Source organism: Aythya ferina, assembly GCF_964211825.1.
Source record: "Aythya ferina genome assembly, chromosome: 1".
Classification (NCBI taxonomy): domain Eukaryota; kingdom Metazoa; phylum Chordata; class Aves; order Anseriformes; family Anatidae; genus Aythya; species Aythya ferina.
Window position 1 is genome coordinate 159,429,745 of NC_140296.1, and position 12,596 is coordinate 159,442,340.

The window sequence follows — 12,596 nt, forward strand, 5'->3', positions numbered from 1 at the left end:
CATAAACTCAGCAAGATGCAGTTAGAAGTAAATCATTTTATCTCCACCACACCTATGGACAAGGTATTCCAGAATTCCACTCCTTAAACACGACTTCACTTCCTTATAGTAATTTCCAGACCGCATTTCTTTCAGACACTTTATAATCATTTATTTTTGTCAACACTGTCCTTGAGCTTAAAATCGTCAACATGTTCTCTTTGTTCATCAGCAGAACCGTTCTCTTGCTTGCATTCAGCTTCAAAAGGCTGTTCTTCATCCAAGAGCTGACCTCATCCTAGCACAACAATTTCCTTGTGGGAATAACGAGCTGGTACGTGGCAGAAGATACACAGAACTGTGTGGCTTCTGTTTGGTGCCCAAGCGCAGCTCAGATCACTGCGGCTGTACACAGAAACTTGATGGGAGCGATGGAGAAAGCGCGGAGGAGTCTTGCAGTGGAGATGCAGTGTCTGATCCTGGTTGCATCTTTCCAAGATGCATTGTAAAGCATTGTGGCACCTCTCTGCCCCTCTCTCTATGGCTTACTGACTCCAGCACTCCAAGCCTTCCACCTCCCACTGCCAGGAAAAATCTCCAAAAAGAGACATTGGCTGCTGCTCGTGGGAACGATCTGTGGCAACGAGCAGCTCTTGACCAGAGATTTCTGGCTGCGAGTCTGCTAGGCTCCTGGAAGCATCAGCATGGCTGACTGCTCTGCAGCTGCAGAACAAAGCCAGATGTTGCCGAACCCGTGAGGTTTCCACTGATGAGTGCGGGAAATTCCAACGCCACAGACCACAGAAGATGCAATTCCCCCCCCCCCCCCCCGCGTACTACATTTCCCAGCAGGCTGCGGGCCGGGCGCCGGAAGCGGAGCGGCGCGGGGGCGAGGCCCCCTTCCAGTGCGGCGGGCGGGCGGGCGGGTGGAGGAGGCGGTGGGTCGGTGCGTGCCCTTCGGCGATCCTTGCCCGTAAATTAATAAATAATCGATAAACAACCTCGCTCAGGCCCCTCTCGCCCAGCACCGTTTTCCTGGCTGCAGCCAGCATGGCAGCGCCGCTCAGAGCCTGGTCCCGCGTCCTCCTGAGGCGCTGGGGAGCGCCCTGCCCGCAGGCCCAGCCGCAGGGTGAGTGGGGCTGGGGCTGGGGCTGGCGCTGCCGTGGGGGTTGTTCTGGGGGAGCCCCAGAGCCCCTGCCCTGCGCTGCTTGCGGCAATAGGAACCTGGAAGTGAATTATTGAATCAAGTCCGATACTCTGTTTTCTCCCTTTAGTTATTAAAGGATGTCTTGGTTTGCTTTTTTCCAGTGCCCACATATGACGCTCATCTAACTTATTAATTGGCGTGTAAATAACACTGCTGCAACCTTTAATTAAATTATGCTTGAAGATTTAAACTTAATTTTTCAGACTTACAAACGATGCTGAGAAAAGTCTACACTAAATCATAACTGTAGGCTGAAACAGCCTTGGTCCCGCAGCATCTCCGCACAGGGCAGGTGTTGCAGCCCCTTACTATTTTGGTGGGCCTTTGCAGAATTTATTGCATTTGATCTTTACCAGAGGGCCCAAATGTGGCCATGGTGTCAAGATGTGGTCTGACAAGTGCTGGGTACAGGGAGATAATCACTTCCCTCAGTCTGTTTGCTAGTAGAGTCCAGCATGCTACTTTACTACTTGTAATTCTTGTGATTGCTTTCCTTGGAGTAACAGGAGTCTAGGGAAGGGATAAAGTTCTCTAATGTTACAGCAGCCAAGACATTGTAGTTCTGTGTAGCTTGCATACCAGTTTCTAGCACAGTACAAATTTGTTTTTCCAATGAATGCTGCTATGAATTAAAACAAAAAATCAGATCAGATGATCTGACTTGTAAGCCATATGGTAATGTTTTTCACCCTTTAAATATATAGAGAGTCAGGGTATATAAAGAATATACGCTAACAGTGAAATCTGTCAGTATTTTCTAAATACTGTGATGTTTCTCAGGAAAACAGTACAATGGAAAAGTAAAAGTAGGACATGGCTACCTACATACAATGTCTATGATAGTACTAGAAATCATAGTAAAATGAGCTTCTATTCAGACCGTATTTGGGTTATATTAATCTAAAAGTGAATATGATTATAATCCCCAACTGACTTAGATTGGAATGAAAATGTAAATATTCTTACGTTTGGCATAGCTCTGCTTTTTTTACATCAGTGTTTGTGACTTTTATTTTTTTGCAGATGGAGCTGTATATCATGCTTGTCGTAAATCCACGTACTCGATTCTCCCTGAAGACTACAACTGGTACCTTAACATGCTTTGATGTGTGACCTTTACATTTGATGCTTATTCCAGGCTACTTACTCTGTCATGACGTTGTCATACGATGCTGGTTTTGGAGACACATATATTATAATTTAAACTAAAATTCTATTTCTGATCTTAATGATTGTAAAGTTTATATATAAAGTTTTAATTTAAAAAATTATATTATTAAAAATTAAAGTTTTAATTTAAAGATAATATTTCAAAAATAAGCATAATGAAAAATCATGCAGGACTCACTTTAAATTCAAAATGTGTTGATGACCCCAGTACCGCTACAGTATTGTTTGTGGAAGAGCACTGACAGCAGTGATTTTCACCAATGCTTATTGTTAAGACAAACTCCAGAAACTGCTGGGCTACTGCATTGGAAACCGGAAAAGGTGGTATGAGTAGAGTAGAAACTGGAAAAAGTGATGCAAACGGTGAGAAGCGCAACACGTGCATTTCTTAGGAAGTTCTTAGGAAGCTACTACGTCATAGAAGTAAGTAGGGAAGGAAGGTGAGAAAAGTCATACTCCCTCAAGGAAGTTCTCAGCAGAACTCTTTGTTTATTGTGCTGACCACCCTCTGTTACCAAATATAAAGGTTGAAACCCAAGAACCTTATTTTGTATTCCTTCTTACTGGTGCCACACTTTTTATGAAGGTGTGTTGTCCTAGATATTACAGACGTTTGTTATCCCCATCTGTTGTTAGTTTTATATGTAATCATTCAACATCTTAAAGACTTTTTTACAAACCATGTTTCTAGCTATTTGAAGTCCTTCATTTTAGCCCTTTCTTCTTTTCTATCCGAAAGAAAAAAAAATACCACCAAGGTAGCTGAAAGAAAAACAGATGGGAAGTTCAGATAAAATATTTGTGACCCTTTTTTAGGTATTATTTTACAGAAGATTGCTAAATAATTCATAAATTCAGGATGAAATACAGTTTTCTTTGGGAATTGAGTGCTCAGTTGCCTAGCATTTCTGAAACTTGGATATTTTTAAGAAGGTAACTTTTTATTTTTACAGCAAAGTGGAACTTGCCTTGACATCAGATTCGAAGACAATTGTCTGCTACCACCCTTCGATTGAGATTCCATATGAGTATACAAAGGTATGTCCAAGCATACACACTTATATTTCTTAGTCGTGTAAAAGCATGGCAGTTCTGAGTTTTAGGGCATCTTTTTTTTTTTTTTTTTTTTTAAATTTGAAAGACTGAGGTAGTTCTTATGTGATCAGCGTATCTGTGCAGCAAGTGAATGGTGAATGTAGCTGCTGCTATGAGGACGGCATTTATTTTTAATTAAATTGAGGGAAAGTTACAGAGTAAGAAATGCTCAGGTATTACAGCATACAGTAACTAACAAAGAATTAAATGAGATACTTACAGTTGAGTGCTACAGAAAAAGCGAGCTTCTAAGAGCATGCTCCACAAAGAGGATGTTTGAAATTCAGACAACAGTTCACACATCCTGCTATGCACAGATGCAGCAGTCTGGGCAAGAGGATATGAAGAAGTGCCTCTGCTGCTGCTATTTTCTACTCAAGCTTTAAATTCCATTCAGCACTGTGGGTTCATAAACTGCACAGAAAAATCTAACTACTGTTTGTTTTTTTTTTAATCCATCAGTAGTACTGTTGGTGTGTTCTTTACACTGCAGAAAGTGAATGCTTCTTGTGTCAATTTCCAATTCTCATGTGCTAGTAAAATATTGCAAATGGTAGCTGCGTTGCTGAAATAACTCAATGTGAATTTTTTTCCACTGAAAACTTAGTTTAGCACTTATTGCCTGTAAGTTAGATATTGGTATTTCAAAATTTATCGTTTACATGTCTCTAAGGAGCAAAAGGTTATAAACCAGGGAAAAATACTAGTAGCTGTCGTAGTAGGTAAGTTTTAGGATGGGAACAAATATCTTGGTGTTAGATGATGCACGATTAGGAAGTGACATTCTTCTCCAAAGTACAACCCATTTAAAGATTATTTTTTTTTAGCAGTGTGACTAAATGCTGATGATCAGTATGAATAAACTTATAAATAGGAATAATATGAGTATTTCTGTGTCAGTAAATTGATGGTTATGATTCAGCCAGTGAATTGTAAAGATCAGCCATAGTGATGACAGCAGCGCTGATTTTAGGGGCACAGTAATCAGCTCCAGCACCTGGGGTAATGTTTCCAGAGATCTGCCCCATGGTGATGTGGTTTTCACTGGGGGATGGTACTGGTGTTGTAAATAGCCTTTACTTTCATCAGAATTCTTATTTATTCCTTGGTTTCAGCTAGTAAATGGTAATGTTACTAATGTAGCTTGACTTCTTGTTTTTCATCAAAGAGGAGAAAAAGGAAATATATGCACTACTGTTTTTATAGCCCATACCACGGCCAGATCCAGTGAACCATAAAGAAGAAACCCTTGATCAAGTTTTGAAATCCAGATTGAATGAAAATGAGCTAAAGGATGATAGAGGTCCTACAATTGAAGAGCTCAGCAAAATGTTTTACACAACAAAACATCGGTGGTATCCTGTAGGACAGTAAGTAATTTTTTTTCTTTTCAGCATTTTTTCTTTTTGGAGGTAAAGGGAAATACAGGAATAATTTATGACCAAATTCAACCTAGGATATGTCTTGTGAGATGAGATACTGTTAGCACATGGGCTACTGCATACCACTTGAAATGCAATGTTGTGTAAATTGAAGCCTGTATTTTTTTTATTTATTTTTTAACTCTGCCCCTTTGATACCCTTTGTGATTTTGGAAAAATATCATGGAGTAGAAAATTTTCATACTACCTATTCAGCTACTGGTCCACATTATTTGTTAAAGTTGCATAAGTGAAGTTACACCCAATACAGCTTGAAAATGTGATCCTCAGACTTGAGAACAGTGATTTTTCATTTGAAATGAGGAAAGGTGTGCCTTGGTGTACCCTGCATTCAGAAAGCTACTAGGAGAGGTACAAGCATTCCCAACTGAGCTTAGAGAGACTATGTACACTCAGACACCCCACTAGAAACAAACAGCATTTTAGTTTGTGTAACTCCTTTCCAGTCTGTGTTACTACACTTAATCATAACTGCTAATTTTATAGTCTTGAAGACCTGATACAGAGAGAATGGGAGATTTTTTTTATTTTTTTTTTTTCTGGTCCCCAGCACACTTTTTAAATTACTGTGTTTTGGGAACAGGTGAAAGAGATGAAATGGTAGAACTTCTATGGCTAAAGGGTAGCTGTCACTTAATGAGCATCAAACTGTATCTTCCTTGTTTTAGGGTGGGTAATTAAGAATGTAGGAATCTAATTATTTTTGTTGCAAATATATATATATATATATATATATTTTAGTTTGCAGAATATTACACTATTTCAAGTACAGTCTGCTATAACTCCTGTACCCCTGATTATTCTGTAGCAATCATTTTAGCCAGAGGAAAATCTGACTATATAATAAAATTAACTTTGCATAAAGGATTAAGAATAAACAGCAGCCTTAGTACCTATTCAGCTGTAGAACTGATTGGATTATTGTGTGCTTGTAGCAGATGTAGCAATAGAAATGAGTAGTGTTATGTAACTTCATGAACAACAGAGATGACATCTAATGAATTGTTGTGGATTGTGCTTGTGTATCTTGTGTTTTGCTTACTTGTGTAACCTCCAGACTACTTGCTGGGCAGAATACTGTCAGGAAAATCAAAGACTTCCCAAAGCTTGCATTCACTGCAGCCTCTCTTTCTTCTAGGTATCATAGAAGACGGAAGAATCCTAATCCTCCTAAAGACAGATAATTAAGATAACTTATTGTTCAGCAGCAATTTGCTATTAATCCTTATTGAAAATAAAAATTGCAGAACGTGAGGTGTTTGTCATTTCTACGTGAATGTTTTAAATAAACCATGTTTAACTGAATTTGTGGTTTTTTTTTTTTGGTTGTTTTTTTTTTTTTTTTGCTATTTCAATTAGTTAAGTAGAAAAACAGCAAAACTGCAGTAATGAAGTGAGGACTCAGAAGAATATGGTATGTGCAGGGTCAGTAAATGTGCCAGTCTTAGAACTGGGTGTAACGTGACTGGGAGATCTGATTAAAGCAGGCCAGAGGCTTAACATTAGTAAAGGGAATACATAGAAGCAATATTTCAGAATGGGAGTTCTAGAACTGGACGTGCTGGGATTTGGTGTTTTTGGAAATCAAGTACCTGAAATGCAGATAAGCTTTGAGTGCTGACGTTTAAAGAATTTAAGGCTTGCCATGTACTGGAAACTGTCCAGCTTGGTTAAACTTCAGCTTCTACAGCATCACTCATCCTTCTAAATCACCTGGCATTCCCAAAGATTTGAGATGTTTCTGTGTACGTTTTCTTTGTTTTTTGTTTTAAACTCACCCCAACTATTGTTCAGTGAGATTGCAATGTTCATACATACATTGAATGGCTGTAGCTCAGGGCAGGAAGAGTTCTTTGCTTTAGCCAGGTAATCACTGAAGACACACAGCTCATTCCAGTTTACCAAGACGGAAGAACTGGCCCTTTATAGCATCAAATGCTTTGAAGAAACATGGTTTTATTCTAATCCATGCCTTCAGTGTTCTGTAGTGCTTAAATGTTTCTGCTATCTAAATATTCTGTGATGTACCATTTTTCTCAGAAATAGGAGATCCTTTACTCCACTCTACAATTTTAGGCACCAGCCTTCTTAGAGAAAAGGCCAGCATGGAACATTGTGCTTCTGCAGAGATCCCAGTGATGACATTAAGTCATCTTTGCACATTCTAGTAAATAATCAAGAAAAAAAATCCCGTGTGTCACATATTTTGATTGTATTTCCTTTCCAAGGCAACTTGAATAAGCTAGAAAGGCACCTGTCTCTTGCATTAGTCTGGTGTCATTTTGCATGTGCTATCTGTATGTTTTGCTAGAAGCTGAGTACCATAAAAGGGTCTAGTTCTGGTCATTGTTAGTACCGAGTACAACCACTTTTTGTGGAGTTATTTATTTTCCTTGAGTGCTTTAATTGTGTAAGAGTAATGTCAGATGCATGCAAAAAGGCTGTCATTAAGTACTTCTGGAAAACTATGTTAAGCTACTCTAAGTCTTCATTTTGGTAATACTTTTCAAAATGAATTTTTGAAACCTAATGCCACTTAGCCAATAATGGTTTACCATGGCACAGCATAAAACAGTTTTGCTTCTCTCTGTTATGCTTGTAAATTAATCTCACTCCATGTTTAATCCTACATCACCCAAATGATTTTGGCTCAATGTGATACGATGTGTTGCTCACACGATAACAAAGATGCTATCGTGAAGGTATAACTATGAAAAGGATGGCTGCTTCCTTTGCAAATTCAATTGAATAAAAATATTTTTTTCTGCCTATGACATCACATTTAAAGGTGTGATTTAGTAATTAGAGATATAGCAGATTTTAGTATTTACATCAATTCATGGTGCCTGGTACTGACATTAGTCCATAAGTGAGAAGCTTACATCTTATACTTAGTGTTGTTACATTCCACTGTGTAAAATTGAACTGCCCTTCATTTTGGAAAGCTGAAAACTAATTTGTCACTGTTTGACTCCATTCCAGTTTAAGAAAATATATTCTTTCTTGGATTAACTTTCAAGTGTTTATTTCCCTCCCCACACACATACTTTTGCTTATTCCTGCCTAATACTATAAAGGCTTTTTTTTTTTTTTTTTTTTTATGGGAACCTTCTGTTATGTTATTACAATGTTTGTCTGTTCCTGCCTGCCAAACTTGTTAATGATCAAACACCCAGTCACTGTAGAAATGCTCAATTCCTGAATGTTTCCTACACACTTTTGGATGCTGTTCAGGTGTTTTGAGGGCTAAAAATCCATTTTGTGCTGGACTGCTATCTTTAAAGCACTTACTTTTCTGACCAGTTACAGGAAACCAAGTATAAAACACACCACAAGTATTCTTTGCTATTTTATTTATTTTACTTTATTTAACTTTATTACATTAATCCGTTAAGTGGGAATTTTTAAATCTTTCCCTGCATTTCACTGCCATTCAATCTTCCTGTTCTGTTATACTAAATCTGCTGGGACAGTTGAAGCAGAATTTACTGAAGTCCTACTTCTACCGTAATTCCAAGCTGTCCTCCTGATTTTCTGTCTTAAACAGCTATATAAAGCTGTCTTTAAAAAATACTTTTGAAAGGTAGTTTGGGATTTCTGGGTATTGTTGCCTTTTTTATTTTTTATTTTTTTATTTTTTTTATTTTTTGTTACCTTTGTAACTGAGAACTTGAGTTGCACAGAACTCACAGGATGGTAAATTTACTCTGGTGCACTTTTATCCAAGTTACGGCACTTAGTCATTTGCTTTGTATTGAATAGTTACTAAGTGTTTCAGACTTTGTTAGCCTCATTGCTGTGGATAGTGTGCAATTGGATACAGGTAGAATTCTGCTGTAACTTTGATTGTTAGTATGCCACTAGAAAAATGTTTCAGTCAAATACCAAAAGTTTTGTCCTCGATTCAGGTCATTTAAAATCACACAAATTTATATTGGTGTTCAACTGAGAGGAAAGTTCTTTCACTTTCTCTGGTTAGACCTGAGTTTAAAAAGGAAGCATTCTTTTAAAACAGGTTTTTGCCTCGTCTGTGTGCAAATTATGTCATTCTGCAGATTCTTGGTACCGCCACCGGGAGGCAATCTTGCACAACAGCTCTACTGGATTTGTCTGAAACCATAGACAGTTTAGCTATCTTGTGAAACTTAACGCTATGATAAGAATTAAATTAATGAAATTTGTAAGAATAAGGAATTTACTGGCAGGTCTGAAAGTGCTTGGATTCAAAAGGTAAGGGTTCATTTGTAGGAGTTTTCCTGTTTGCTTTGACCAATTTTACTTTTGTAATGTGTAGTGGAGATGTACCTGTCTTCATACTTATCAACAACAAGAAGAAACACATCTCGAGGTTTTGAAAAAAAAGAGTCAACAGTGAAGGAATAATGGGACCCAACTGCCAAATATGCTCCTTTGACAAGTTTCATGTCTATGTTTCAGTTCCTCATGACCAAAATGGAGGTATAGGGGTTATCCATCCCTTAACTTCAGCCATACACAGCTGTGGAGAAGCTCCCTTCTTATCTTGGTTGGTTGTAGTAGGCCTGAATTTCACCTGACATCTCTACCTTCTGCTGTATCTGCTGCATTATCAATAGTAATTTCTGTTTAAAGTCAATGCTGTTTCTTGGTTATTCCAGTCTTTGTGAATTTTAGCATGCGAGCTGCTCTAATTTCTCACATGCTTATTCTGTTCCCCCAGAGAGCACAAGGCTACATAACAAAGCCATTTAGTAGATGTAGGCTACGGTCTTCTATGATGGAGGGCGCAGGTTTTGCTTTAACACTACGGTATAATAAATTGACTATAAGCCATTGTTCCAGTCACAGATTCATGGAATGGTTTGGGTTGGAAGGGACCTTAAAGCCCACCCAGTTCCAACCCCCTGCCATAGGCAGGGACACCTCCCACCAGACCAGGCTGCCCAAGGCCCCATCCAGCCTGGCCTTGAACATCTGCAGGGATGGGGCAACCACAGCTTCTCTGTGCCAGGGCACAGCAGCCTGTGCCAGGGCATCACCACCCACTGAGGGAAGAATTTCTTCCTAACAAAATTTCTTCCTAATTTCTAATCCTAATCTCCCCTCTCAGTTTAAAGCCATTACCTCTACCACTACACTCCCTGACACAGATTCCCTCCCCAGCTTTCCTGTAGGCCCCCTTTAGGCACTGGCAGGCCACTGTTAGGTCTCCCTGGAGCCTTCTCAACAACCCCAACTCCCTCAGCCTGTCCCCCCAGGAGAGGTGCTCCAGCCCTCTGATCAGCCTCGTGGCCCTCCTCTGGACTTGCTCTAAGAGCTCCATGTCCTTCTTGTGCTGGGGGCCCCGGAGCTGAACACAGCACTGCAGGTGGGGTCTCACAAGACCAGAGCAGAAGGGGACAGTCACCTCCCTCAACATGCCGGCCATGCTGCTTTTGATGCAGCCCAGGCTGGCTTTCTGGGCTGCAAGTGCACATTGATGGCTCACGTTGAGCTTCTTGTCAACAAAAAACCCCAGGTCATTCTCAGGGCTTTTCTCTTTCACTAGAACAAAGTTCAGATTATTTGTGTGCCTACAACACATAGGAGCTGGACCTGTCTCTTAACATTGAGACAGCAACCAGTTAGACATCCAAGACTGATTTAATCTTTGCAGGCTCACCTTATAGTTAATTGACACACACAAGACAGTACCTCAACAAGGCAGTTAATCCCATTTTGAAATGAATGTCTAGAATAAGCTGTACATTGCTTCCTGGAGGTGCTTTTTCTGTTTTCTATGAAGGGAGGATGGAGCTTAGTGAAGATTTAGATGTCTCTATCATGGCAAATAAAAGTATGTTTACTGTTTGTTGTTTTGCTTTGTTTTGTTTGGGGGGAAGTCTGAGAGCAATACAAAGTTGGCAAAGTCAGCAGAATATTTTAAAGAATAAGCATTTCTCTCTTGCTGAACAGATGAAGTAATGTGTTTTGCCTTCACTGCAACAGATTTCTTTTATCTTTCTGCTTTTTGTTTTCTCTGTGGAGTAATGCACACACATTTTATTGATAATTTCAATAAATTATCTCTCACCTTACATCTAACTAGCCTTCCAACGCTGAGATGGTAGTTAAGCCGTTGCATGTTTTGTTTCATTTTATTTAGTCACTGAAGAAATAAGATAGTTGCTTATCTTTATAACATCTCTTCTAATGCACTCATGGTTCCAACTGTTACCTCTTGGTAGTTACAGAAAAATGAACACAACAAATGATAATTTACTGGGTAATTTGCACAGAATTCTCTGAAAATTTAAATACAATTTACAAAGAATGGCAATTCCACTTTATGTAACTACAGCCACTCAGCCACTGCTCAACACCCAAAGGTGGTAGGAGCTATGTGGGAGCTGCATCAACAAAGAGCACAATTGGTTTGTTACTGCATTTTGTGGCTTCTAGAGGGGCAACAGCTCTGGCCTGGAATACCAATTTATTTAGTGCCATGATGTATGTGAGAGATTATAATCAATGTATCACAAAGTCTTTCATCACCTAGAAGCAGTACAGGGGGTTGGAATGGCCAACAGAACTGAGAAACTTTGCCAACTAGTCTTTCTGAAAATCAAATAGGTAATAAATACAGAGAATAGTTGTGCTTACACTCAGCTTTATTGCTTGTCAAGATGAAACAACGGTCTTGGATCAGACCCAATTTACTATTTTAAACGAGGCCAGTTTTGACTGCTACCAAAGTTTACAATTCCACAACGAAAGAATCTTTCTACCAGCAAAATGAGATGTCATAGAAAAAGAATTCTGGACGAGCTGATTTTTGTAATCTCTTCTGCCAAAACTAATAGAAGTTTAACCATGTAAGTATCACAGAAAATTTAAATGAACAATGAAAAGCGGCTGTGTTAGATTAGGCTACTTTATTAAGCCATTATCCTGTAGGATAGAAGCCTAAGTAAAAGTCTAAACCATTAAAGCAAAGCCCTGCTGTACAGACATATTTCCTACTCACTAAAGCAGAGCTTTATAGTTTCATGTAAAGACTAGTGCTTCTTAAACACTGCTAGCCTTTCTCATTACTCAAATGTTCAAGTTAATCACACACACAGAATCACACAGAATATTGTTTCTTTTCAAAACACACACATTTTTCTGGTCAGGATCTGTAGGAGTTGTACTGGATCAGAGCTGTGCTGCAGCAGTGCTCTTCAACTCCTACTTCAGTTAAGACACTTCGAGGCTTTCAGTTAAAAAATAAACTAATGGCAGAGAAATTTTTTCCTTGAAATCTAATTATGTTACAATTTGTTTATGCTAGTATACAGTATTATAAAGGTTCACATCTCTTTTCATAATTTTGGTTATTTTGTAATTTTTAATCCTGACTTTAAGCATGAATTCACTTGTCATTTTCCAAGAATACCTTGTATTGTTATAAAACTCCCTTTCCTTTACCAGAGTACAGGTACAGTGCAGCAGGCCAATACCTTGGGCCCCTCTAAGCATGTCCTTACTGCTGCGGGTCAAGCTCTGGGCCGCTGCTCACCCTCCCTTTTTCCCCAGTTCTCTTTCAGTCCTCTTTAAGGCCACACACCCTCACAGAGAGAGTCCCAAGGCTTGTTTCACTCCGCTCTGTGCTATCTTCTAGCTACCCAAGTGGGCCGTGCACCCTCAAGCCTAACCACATCCCAGAATGTGCAATACGTACCTTTGCTTTCACTCTAGGAAAG

At 39.2% G+C, this 12,596-nt stretch overlaps 1 protein-coding gene across 1 annotated transcript; it reads left to right on the plus strand.

The window, feature by feature from the left end:
• The first annotated feature begins 870 nt into the window (after positions 1-870).
• On the plus strand, positions 871-6,198 carry MRPL42 (mitochondrial ribosomal protein L42). Its single transcript, XM_084497480.1, has 5 exons — positions 871-1,108; positions 2,210-2,273; positions 3,310-3,394; positions 4,658-4,821; positions 6,032-6,198. Exons 1-5 carry the CDS (start codon positions 1,030-1,032, stop codon positions 6,075-6,077), a joined length of 438 nt encoding a protein of 145 aa, XP_084353606.1. The 5' UTR covers positions 871-1,029; the 3' UTR covers positions 6,078-6,198.
• Positions 6,199-12,596: the final 6,398 nt, after the last annotated feature.